At 36.3% G+C, this 12313-nt stretch overlaps 1 protein-coding gene across 1 annotated transcript; it reads left to right on the top strand.

Annotated features, from left to right (window-relative positions):
• The first annotated feature begins 5143 nt into the window (after window positions 1-5143).
• On the top strand, window positions 5144-10645 carry LOC107817903 (protein ROOT INITIATION DEFECTIVE 3). Its single transcript, XM_016643799.2, has 8 exons — window positions 5144-5441; window positions 5593-5706; window positions 5805-5938; window positions 6027-6174; window positions 6465-6664; window positions 7315-7442; window positions 8528-8775; window positions 10164-10645. The coding sequence occupies exons 1-8, from the start codon at window positions 5229-5231 to the stop codon at window positions 10326-10328; spliced, it is 1350 nt and encodes a 449-aa protein (XP_016499285.1). The 5' UTR covers window positions 5144-5228; the 3' UTR covers window positions 10329-10645.
• The last annotated feature ends 1668 nt before the right edge of the window (window positions 10646-12313 follow it).

The following is a 12313-nucleotide window of genomic DNA, read 5'->3' as shown; positions in this document are numbered from 1 at the left end:
AGAAGGCTGTGGAAGGTTGCTGAGGTCTTACAATTCTGGAACTGGAAAAGGATAACGATTTGCTTTGTTCCCGCTTCAAGAGGTAACTCGTATAATCTCTGTATGTGCTAATTGTTTAATTTACATGTGAATAAGATATTGTGATTGCTTCCACTGTGATAAATAATCCAATCAATTGGTATCAGAGCCTACTCATGTCTAATTAAATGATTAGGATGACTAATAAAATTAGTATCATATTAATATGCAAGTTTTGAATTACCTGCAAAGATTGGTTTTGAATTCTGTAAAACTGCATTGTTCTTAACATGAATATTTGTTCTGAGTATTATGATTATTCTGAAAATCATGTAATATCTGCTTATAGTTTATGATATTTGAGTAGAATAATCTAAAAATTACATTGTTCCATGAAAAACGCAAAAGTCACTGTTTGGCTGAATTAGGCCAGAAAATCGGAGGTCAACATGTTGACGGACTTTGATTGACCTGCAACTTGGCAGGTCCATGTGAAACGGCCCAGTGAGCAATATTAATGACTAAAGCTCATGAAATACGTCGTTTTTTGGGCATTCGGGATCGTTTAGATGGGTTTTTGGACGTTTTATTGATTTTCTGAAAAAATTTCAAAACTTTTTTGAGTTGTTTTTAATCAAGTATTGGTGGGATCGTTTCCTGTGGACTACAGGGTTAAAATACTAGTGATATAATATTTTTACACGTTGACGTAGGTCTTCTTCCATATCGGATAAACTCATTATGGATAATCACTAGGTTATACTAGTTGTTGATTACTTGTATTCACTCTCCATCTGAGTGTGCATGTTGGTTCAATGGAGCTAGTATATATATATTGAATGTTGATATTCACTTGACTTAAATTAATAGTTTACTCTCCATCTGAGTATGGCCTGTCTAAATTCATGGAGTGAATAATATGTCATTATATATGTATAATGCAAGAATAGTTTTTTTCCCATCGAAATTTGTTGTTCAAGGTGCATAGATTATATATATGTAGTGTGTTTTGAGTTTTAATATTCAAATAAACATGACTGATTTTGATCTATTTAATGAAATTGTCTACAAGATTAACAATGACTGCTTTCAATCCCCTTACTGCTATTCTTACTCAAAACAAACTTGAGGGTCTAAATTATGTTGATTGGAACGAAACTTGGACATTGTCCTAATTGTTGAAGAGTACAAATTTGTGCTCGATGAGGTGTGTCCAGAAAAACCTGGAGATGATGCTACAGATGATGAACAAAAGGCTTACCAGAAATGGGTCAAGGCTGATGAGATAGCGCGATGTTACATTCTGGCATCTATGTCAAATATTCTACAACATCAGCATCAGTCAATGGAGTCTACTTATGACATTCTGAAAAATCTCAAAGAAATGTTTGGAGATTAGAATCGTGCGGCTAAGCAGACTGCCATGAAATCTCTTCTGAATACCAAAATAGTTGAAGGTTCATCGGTTATGGACCATATTCTGAAGATGATGAGTCTTCTGAATGAACTGGAGGTCATTAGAGCTAACATTGACAAGGATACGCAGGTTGAAATGATCTTGCAGACTCTGCTTGACAGTTTTCAGCAATTTCGCCTAAATTATAACATGAACAAAATGGATTTGTCACTTGTGAAATTGCTGAATGAGTTGTAGTCGGCAGAGACTATTATCAAGCAACAAGCTCCTCCTGTGGCATTGAATTTTGAGGTTGGTTCTGTTTCTAAACCGAGAGGCGGTCAGAAGAAGAAAAATACTCAAAAATCCTCTGTTGGTGGCGCAACTGCTGGTGTGAAAAAGGCTAAGGGCAAGTGCTATCACTGCAAGCAGCCAGGGCATCATAAGAAGTAGTATCCGACTTATCTGGCCAAGCTGAAAATAAAACCAGGTGATTTACATCTACTTGTCATTGAAACTCTTTTAGCGGCTATTTCTACCATGTCATGGTGTGTATATTCGGGAGCCACTAATCATGTTTGCGCTTATTTGCAGGGGTTTCAAATAACGCGGCTGCTAAGTAAAGGAGAAATCAATGTTTATCAAGCAGATGGTTTGTCAGTCCAGCTTTACCAATGGGAAACATTAGTATTTCGTTTGGTAGTGGTAGAGTTTTAGCTTTAAAAGACACATTATATGCACCTTCCATTAGGAGAAATTTAATTTCGGTTTCTAGCGCTATGAGAGATGGTTATGACATTAATTTTCATGATATTGATAAATGTATTATTACTCATGATAAACGTTATCTCTCTTCGGATACATTGATTAATGGTCTTTTTGTTGTTGACTCTATTCCTAAACCGTTACAACCTAAAAAACTGAATTATGTTGATTTACCAAGTAAGAGAAAACGTTCTTCTGAATTGAGTGAAACATATTTATGGCACTTGCGTTTGGGTCATATAAATCTAAACAGAATTTCAAGGTTGGTCAAGGATGGACCTTTAAGTTCATTGAAAGTGGAGGCACTACCAACTTGTGAATCTTGTTTAGAAGAAAAAAATGACAAAACGAAATTTCCCCTCAAAAGTAAATCGAGCAAGCGATAAATTAGAGTTAATTCATTCTGATTTGTGTGGTCCAATTAATGTCCAAGCAAGAGGTGATTTTGAGTATTTTGTGACTTTCATAGATGATTACTCAAAATATGGATATATTTATTTGTTGCGTCGAAAGTCTGAATGTTTTAAAAAGTTCAAAGAATTTAAGACCGAGACAGAAAAATGACATAATAAATATATCAAGACACTACGATCTGATCGTGGTGGGGAGTACCTCTTTGCGGATTTCATTGGTTATTTATCAATGTAGAATTACATCTCAATTATCTGCAGCTGGAACTCCACAACAAAATGGTGGAGCTGAAAGAAGAAATAACACACTTATGGAAATGGTTAGATCAATGATGAGTTATTCCGATTTGCCTTCGTCCTTTTGGGGATATGCCTTAGAAACGACGAATTACGTTCTGAACTTAGTTCCTTCAAAGTTAGTACTTTGACCCCTACAGAATTATGGATTGGGCGCAAACCTAGTCTGCGGCATATTCGAGTTTGGGGTTGTCCGGCATATGTGCTGAAAGGGAAAACGGATAAATTGGAGGCAAAAACGGATGTATGCGTGTTTGTAGGTTATCCAAAAGGGAGGAAAGGTGGTTTATTCTATTGTCCTAAAGAGAAAAAGGTAATTTTTAGCACAAGTGCCAAGTTTCTTGAAGAGGACTATTTGATGAACCATGTTCCTAGAAGTAAACTCGTTTTACGGGAACTTAGCAAAGGAATGGAAACTCAGTCATTTGAAAAACAAAACGACCATATCCAAACCCCAGAAGTCGATTTTGACATACCATTGCATTTTAGTAGTGGGAGAAATGTCAATAGACTTAATGTCCCGCAAGAACAAGTGCCCAAAGTCATACTACCACAAAGTAATGGGAGTCATGTTGAGCAGACTGCACAAGAGGAAGAAGTTGTTGATATCCCTGTAGATAGCACGGAGACTCAGATTCCTGATGATGATGTGGTTCAACCAACAATCAAAATGATGTAGTTGCAACTGATGTGGTGCGTAGTCGTAGTGGGATAGAAATAAGACATCTAGTTCGTTATAAGGAAAATTTTATCGTGCAAGACCAATCTTGATCCTTTATTTTCCTTTTCATACAATATTTCTTGGTTTGTTTAAATAATATTTTATAAATTGTTTCAAAACTATAATTATTCATGTGTTAATTTTCTTAATATTTACTTAATTAGGATTTTAAAATTAATTTTATTTATCGAATATGTATTATTTGAACCATGTCAGAAATCTTAATATATAAAATTTTAATCCCTTTTACAAATTATTTCCTTAAGCAAATATTTAAATTTGATATAAATTGCTATTTTTTAATAATTTGTTCTTCTTACATATAGATTTATTTATTAATTGACGCACTATACACGTGCGTACACTAAAACTAGTAGGAAATAAATATGTATATGGTAGCTATAAGAAATTAATAGCCACTAAACTATAGTAGTTTCTGAAAACGAGTTACCTACTGCCAAGTAGGGGTGGCAAATGGGCGGGTTGAGTTGAATTTGGGCGAGTCAAGATGGGTTAAGTCAATAAATGGGTCATTGCCCAATCCAGCCCAAAGTGTACTTGGGCTAAGATGAGCTGGGTCAAGATAGGCTAAACAATGGGTCATAACCCAACCCGCCCAACTTGACCTATGTTTTAGAACCATGCTCATCTTGCATAAAAAAGTCTTTTACCTTAAAATGTGTAAGTTGAAAAATATTTTGCAGTGGGGTTGGGGGGATGGGTGGTGCAGAAAAACAAAAAAAATAGAAAACAGAAAATTTTAAAAAAAAAGTGTAATTTTTTTTTGAAATACAAAGAAAAAGTAAAGAAATATTTTGAGGGGAGGGGTGGGGTGGTGCAGAAAAAAAACAGAAAATTGAAAATACAAATTTGTTTTGCGGGGGTGGGTGGTGCAGAAAAAAATAGAAAATTGTAAAAATACAAAAAAAGAAAGTAAATTTTTTTTTAAGGGGGTGGGGGGTTGGTGGTGCAGAAAAAAAAACAGAAAACTGAAAATACAAAAAAAAAAGTAAAAAATTTCTTTTTAAGGGGAGGGGGGTTTTGGGGGGGGGGGGCAGGGTGGGCGGATGGTGCAGAAAAACAAAAGAACATAAAATTAAAAATACAAACAAAAAAAAGTAAAATTGGGGAAACTAAATAAATTTCTATATAAGTTGGGTTGAGATACCTTTTGTTTTGAATGAGTTTCATGGGTTGTATTTGGGCTGCTTAATGTGTCAGAATAAACTATAAAATATAATGGGTTAACTTGGACTCAGCCCAAATTGACCCATGAGCTAAAATGTTTATAACCCAACCCATTAATCTCTGGACGGGTTGGGCGGGTTAGATGGGTTTGGGCTCAAATTGCCACCCCTACTCCTAAGTGTCAACCGCTTAAAACGGGCTGAAAACTTTTAGCTCAACTTCACTCAACGAGCGGGCTAGATTGGATAACGTTAATGGGCTTTACTGGGCCAGAGATAGTAATGAATAGCCATATCGAGATTGCCTGTCCAGCCCAGATATTAATAGACCCTCAGTACCAACGTCCTTCAAAATTTCAAACTCGCGCAAAAACTGAACCATTCCGGCAGTCTCCAGCAAAACAGTGAGCACTTCTTCTCACTAAACCTACCAAATGACGGAGCTGGAATTGGTAATCGCGTCGTCGCCGACCGATGCCGGTATCGGCTGTTGGGACCTCCATACTGGCGCCGAGCACCTTCGTTATCGGTCTTGCTCCTCCCCCTCCCACGGCCTTGTCTGTGTCGGCGGCCGCTTTCTCGCCTCCTCTCAACTCTGTGCTACCAAATCGTCGTCAGGCTCTATCCTTTACTGGTCCTGGAACAAGGTAAACAATAACTCATTTTTAATTTTATAAATTCACACTATTAAAGTTCGAAGTTAAGCTGTTCGATGCATTGCTTGTTAGAAAACCTAGTTTTGGATTAAACTGTTATTTAGTGGCCATAATTGTGACTTTTTAGTAATTACATTTGTAGCCTCAAGTTGAAGTTAAAAGCTTTCCAGCGGAATCTATAAGTCCACTTGTTTGCAACAATGAGGGAACTTATATGGCCGGAGGAGGTGCATCCGGTGATATATACTTGTGGCAGGTTTATACTAAGTCGTGTTTTGGTCATATGTCCATTTATTAGCTCACTGTATCTGACAGTATCGATTAAATGTTTTATGTTTTGTTTATATTTTGTAGGTTGCGACTGGTAAACTACTTAAGAAGTGGCATGCTCACTATAGGGCAGTTACTTGCTTGAAATTCAATGATGATCAATCACTTCTGATTTCTGGTTCAGAGGATGGATCTGTTCGAGTTTGGTCTCTTATAATGTACTAGTATTTGCTTTCTATGATTTTCACTTTTCTAGTTTTTGTTTGATGATCTGAGGGCTAATCACTGGAATTTGGCTGAAATTAGGGTATTTGATGATTTGTTGAGGGAGAAAGCAAGACAGCCTTACGAGTATAGTTTCTCTGAGCATTCTTTGAAGGTGACTGATGTTGTGACTGGGTATGGCGGAGCTAATGCAATTGTTGTATCTGCTTCAGAAGATAGAACATGCAAGGTTCGCCTTGTCATTTTCCCAATTTATTGAACTTTTCCGGTATGACTGATGGTCAATCATGATGAATTGTGTCGATTGCCTCTACGACAAGTTCGCTATGTTTCAATTGGATGCTAAGGATGATTTCATTTTTTTTTACTAATATAATATGTTCTATCATTTTTTTACTGGTTTTTCAGCGTGTTATTTGTCTAATCACCATAGTGACTGGCAACAATTAATTAGTTGGAACCAATGTACTGTATACCCTTGTTTGAGTCTCAATAGTCTTAGCTGTTCATTTGTCTTAGGTATGGAGCTTGTCGAGAGGAAAATTGTTGAGAAACATTGTGTTTCCATCAGTAATTGATGCTATTGCATTGGACCCTGGTGAAGATGTCTTCTATGCTGGTGGTAGAGATGGGAAAATATACATTGCTGCACTAAATGCTGTTGCTGACCCCAACAGTAATTACGGATTGCATATTCTTGGTTTTTTGTCTGAGCAAAGGTTTGTAATATATACGATTAGTTATATATATATATATTAGCTAATACGAAGTCTGGTTTTGTAAACCTTTAAGTTTTATCTCTTTTTATTTTTCGTTTAAGATGTTTGGAAAAGCTTCCGTATGACTTTTTGTGTTTCATGAGTACCTCTATATTGTCCTTTGCTGTCCTATGGATTACATGAAATCACCATGTGACTACTTAATTTTTGTTGGCATCACTAATAGCTTCATGCTGAAGTGTCAAGCGTGAAAAAATTGTTGCTTTGAATCTCTTTATTCTTTTTGAATGCTGAAATTCAAGAGCCATTTAGTAGGAATCTATAACTTTTAGGCATGAAGCGTGTGGAATTTGTGTTCTGGGTATGTATGGTTGAATTTTGCGACCAGGGAATTACTCCCAATATGTGTATGGAGGAGTTAAACTAGTTTCTGGATGTTCTTATAGGATTATGATAAAATTTTCCCTGTAACTTTTCAGCTATATGAGGTCATGCCATTTTTGCTTGTTATTATTTGAACCATGATGAGATAGTCCCTGTAATTTTTTGAACTTCTGTGCCAGTCCTGCAGATACATACTAATTTTTGTCTCCAATCCCTTAGCTGTTTTTAATTTTCCTTGAATAACTTTACAACTATTCATGAAACAGTAAGGCTATTACGTGCTTAGCATTAACTACGGACGGGGTCTTGCTAATTTCTGGATCAGAGGATGGCATGGTTCGGGTGTGGAACACTAAAGACCATAACATCGCCCGAATTTTTAGGCATGCAAAAGGTACAATTGATGCCCTTTGTACTTCTTCAAATGACTCATTGCTACTACTTTAATACATTTTCTTGAAATTCTTGAAAAATTGATAATCATGCACAAGAAATTTGTTTGTTAAATGCATGGTTGAATTATTTAAAAGAAAGGTTTAAAAAGTTTAAGGTTTCTCTAAGTGATTCCATAGAAATACTGTGGGGCTAAGTTAGGGCTGTGCATGGATTGGATCGGATTTCGGATTCTAGAAAATGCAATCCGAATCCGATCCGAATTAATATTGGATCGGATTTTAAAGTTTGGATCGGATTTCGGATCGGATTATTATGCCTCAAAGTTGCAAACTAATATGTATATTTTCTTTGTAAAAGAGGCAATGCAGTAAGAAAAATTCATGTTTATGCAATTATGAGAGTAATATGGTGCCAATATAGCTAAATCCATCAATTGTAAAGGTAGTAACTTGGAGGAAAATGTAAAAGAAGTACTAACTATCCGAAATTAAAGTTTAGTATTTATACATGCCCTAATAATTTCGGATTTCGGATCGGATCGGATCGTATTAAAATTATACCAATCCGATCCGAAATCCGAAATTTTAATAAACACAATCCGAAATCCGATCCAATTCGAAATCCGAAATTGAACGGATCGGTTCGGATTTGTCGATGGACTCAGCTCAAAGTATCCGAAATTAGTTGACTGAATCCGGGACGTATCCCGCTCCTGCTCCCGTCCTATGTCGAGACGGGTGCGGCACCAAAAACGAAGAGTCCGCGCAACTTAGCTGTGGGGTGTACCCTCCTTGATCACTTAGTGTCATGGAAGAGTAAGGCTTGAAGAAGGGGCTTGTTTCCCTTCTTGAAAGCCTAATGTCTTGCAACAGTTAGTAAAATGTGGAAAGAGTTAAATTAAAGCTCTTTCAATTAGGACACTTGGTAGTATCCTCACATGATAAATCTGATGATTCTGTGGCAAATATTATTCGTTTCAATGGTGGCTTAATATATATCTAGTTTCAACTTCTATTTTCTTCTTTTTCCTTCTTGCTTTTCCAAGTCAGTGAAATATCTTATCTTTTTATTCATTTTTAACAGGCCCAGTTAACAATATTGTTGTTGTTAGACAACCATCTCTCCTGAGTCCCAGAGGATCTGTGAATTCCCAAGGGCCGTCCGTAAAGAGACATGGGGTATCATTACCACCCCCATTGGAAAAGTATGCTAACTCAGCAGATGATAATGATTATGTGGCAGTAATTGGCCCCCGGGTCAATCCTGATAGATCTGTTGAAGCTTCATATATCAGTGTTCAGACACTAAATAATCAAATCTTAGAGCTTCAGGTCAGATTTTCTTGATTAATGTGCATTTCCTTTTCCTATTTCCTTTTTTTTGTTTTTTCAAATCCGTGTCACTATTATTGCGGGTTCCATGTTCTCAAGTGTGTATGTTATGAATAGGACATTTTCAGTTGTAAATTTTTATATTTGTTGCTTCTCAATTTAATGGTCCTAGTTTGACTTGGCGTGACTATTTATGAGAAGAGATGAAAATGTGAATAGTTAAGTGTTTATTAAGGGAATTAAACTTTACCTTATAAAAAAAGTGTTTATTAGGGGAATATGTGGTCCAGGTGTTGACTTTGTGTTTTTATACGAATAGAGAGGAAGTGGTAAATAAAAGAGGAAAATGGTCAACATGACTTTTTGTATTATAGATGTGTTAAACATTTTACTGAAAGTAGATCCAGTTTTGATACTGTCAATGAGAAACAAAGGGCTCTTTTCTGGGGAAGGAGTATCACGTCTTTCTGATGGGGAATAGATACTTTGAAAATGTGGATTTTGCTCATGCCAACATTCACCAAAGTCTTATCATTTTTCATTACTTGTTTATTTATCCTTTAAAACCGGTATAGTGGCTCTACAGCAATCATCTCTGTGAAACTCTTCATGTGCTCAACTGTTTTCATGAACTACTTTTTCATGGCACATTCATGTTGGTATGTTTTAGAGTCTAGGAACAATCTTTCTGCGATTGATGTATGTATGTACCATCTAAAATTTTCGTTTTCAACATCTTTATGTTTTCATTCTTTTTATGTGAAAAGATTGGTCTTGTCGTCAATTGCAGTAATGCACTTAAAGGGCTATCTGACCGTTAAGTGGTGATTTAGTGGAGGTAATGGAACTGAAGACAGACTGCCGGCAGAATTGCTGGGTAGTTTGACTACACACATAACTTGGTTCAAATTTATTTTCTTAAAGAAGCAGTTAGCTGGCTTTTAGCTTCTATTTGCACTTATGATGGAAAAACGAACTAGTACTTCGACAAATTAATAACATATATAAGGTTTCGGAAAGTAAAATTGTGTTTTTGTGGAAAACAGAGTTTAAAGTGAAGGAGAAACAACTAGTACTTTGACATATCTAGCCCATACATATAGATACTAGATCTCTTTCATTCACATTAAAACAAGAAGAGATGTCTTCTTCTTCGTTGGTTGGCAGATGTAAATGACAATGTAAGCTGACTTATTAAGGTCCAAAATTTATATTTACAAGATGTTCTGAGATGTATTTTGTTTATCCCGGCAATATGCACCACTTTGACTTTTTGATGCTTGTACAACTGCCGTGACAGTTAATCCCATTGCTATAGATATGTCATACTATTGCCTGACAAAAGTGATCATTCATTGCAACTAATAGCGAGTGTTTCCTGCTTACAGAGACAAGGGTCTTCTGCTGCTGCTCAAATGGAGATCGAAAAGCTAAAACTCGACCGCAGCAGGTCCATACAAATGATTCAGCAATGGGAAAAGAAGTATCAAAATCTACATGAGTTTTGTGTAACCGAGCTATTGGATGGGGAACCAGCTGGAAATACTGCGTGACACAGCCTATAACATATATATTTTTTTTCAACATATTCTGAGGGGAAAGGATGAAACGGAAGGGGAAGCTGCTTATAGATTAGAGTCTTCCACCTACATGATGTGCTCACCCAGTGAGCTTGCTCTCAATGGATTACTATCTGCAGCAGCTTCTTAAATTTTTGTGTAATATTTATTTAGCAGTGATTAGTTATGACGGTATAGATGAAATTCGATTCCTTTACTTGAAGTTTTGGCCGTGAACAAAAGGTTTAAATTAATGAGTCTAGAACTCTCGCTGCATTTGTATTCAGTCAATTCTAAATGTGCCTTGTCTTTATTTCAATTGGTAGTATCTTATGTGGAACTCTCATTAATCTGAGTTCGACGACTGGAAGTTTTCCCTTGAGCTTATATGCTATTGCTGACTGCAGACTGAGAGAGAAGCAGCTGTTTAAGGTAGGTCCAGTACATGGCTCTCAAATTGAGTCGGATAGTATTGCAGACCCGATCAGCCAGTTCTCATAATCCGCATTTTAATACCAGAATAGAGTGTTCTCGCGCATAGCGGTTGCTTAGTGTACCGGGTTGCCCTTTAATACTAGAATGGAGTGTTGTATTTTCTTGTTCAGTAAACGGCTGACTTCAGTTGATTCCAACTGCCGCTCATTGCTATATATGTGATCTCACATTTTTATCATACTTATGTCTTTAAGTTTTCAATCTTGAACTATTTCAACCACTGCTATGCAGCGTGTTTACATTTGCTTTTAGATTTAAGCATCATTTCAGTGGCGCAACCACATGGTCATAAGGGTGGTTAACTGACCACCTTTCGTCGAAAAGTTGCACTGTATACATAGGTAAAATATTACGTTTTAGAGATATATAACACATATTGAACACCCTTTGTTAGAAACTTTTTTCACTTATTTTAAATTTAAATACTCTTGAAAAAATTTCTAGCTTCGACGCTGCATCATTTATCCTTTTGTTTCCTTTGACATACCCGAGAATTCAAGTGCAACTCAAAAGTCTCATATTCTTAGGTCGTGTTCTTATTATCAAGACGGCCTTTGCAACAAACAAACGTGAAAACAAGAATAAGCCTACAACAGTAATTTTTGAAATCCAATATCTTTAGGAGATGGAAAAGATAGGATAAGACAAAAACTGCAAGGACATAAGCGTCGAAATGATTGGATTCGTGGTCCCTCGTCAAAACGTCAACCTTGAGGAAACTGTTCAAAAAGTCCCCAATTTATCACAAATCTTATCGTAATGAACTTCGAAGGGGAGTCTTGGAGCAACGACAGAGTTATTTCCGAGTGACCTGTAGGTCATACATTTGAGCCGTTGAATTTGTCGTCAATACTTGTATTAGGGTAAGTTATCTACATCACACTCCAATAGCTACGACCCTTCCCCAAACCTTTCATGAATACAAAATACTTTATGCACCGGGCTACCCTTTTATCACAATGTAACTTTCAAATTCAGGAAATTAGTATCACTAGATGATTGGTTTGTTGAGTTTTTAAAACTTATTTTAGTTTAAAAGAGGGTGAATGGGAAATGGAGGAAAAATAAAATATTTGATTTCCTCCCCTTGACAAAGGGACATTGTCCCATATTGGAGGAGGAGAAGACTTTTGATGGGTATATATACAATTACTCTTCTTCTAGCTCTTAAAGAGTTAAGAATAAGGCAAGCCTCGCGCCGTCGTCGTCGCTCGGCTTCGAATTTGGTCAAATGATTGATTGATTGGTTATTTTTGGACCAAATTTATTTGTTATTATTAAAGATTAACGTAATATTATTTACTCCAAATTATCCGTTTTTGCTCCCATTTTGAATTCCTGTTTTATTTTGCGTAAATAACTATTTACGTTATGGCCGTTTTACGTGAACAATCATGACAGATCTTTTGAAGAGTTGCACCTCTTCATTTAAACTCAACATGTTGGCTATAAATAGCACATTATTCCCTCAGATTTTCCATACG

This window comes from Nicotiana tabacum, chromosome 16 (genome assembly GCF_000715075.1).
Source record: "Nicotiana tabacum cultivar K326 chromosome 16, ASM71507v2, whole genome shotgun sequence".
Classification (NCBI taxonomy): Eukaryota; Viridiplantae; Streptophyta; class Magnoliopsida; order Solanales; family Solanaceae; genus Nicotiana; species Nicotiana tabacum.
The sequence above is the reverse complement of the archived record's forward strand: the minus strand, read 5'-3'. Positions and strand labels throughout refer to the sequence as shown.

Excerpts from the sequence above, each read along its gene's own strand:
- LOC107817903 (XM_016643799.2), top strand. The coding sequence starts at position 5,229 with ATGACGGAGCTGGAATTGGTAATCGCGTCGTCGCCGACCGATGCCGGT. Across the intron at positions 5,939-6,026 it reads CGAGTTTGGTCTCTTATAAT|GGTATTTGATGATTTGTTGA; the intron begins GTACTAGTATTT and ends GGCTGAAATTAG. Across the intron at positions 6,665-7,314 it reads GGTTTTTTGTCTGAGCAAAG|TAAGGCTATTACGTGCTTAG; the intron begins GTTTGTAATATA and ends TTCATGAAACAG.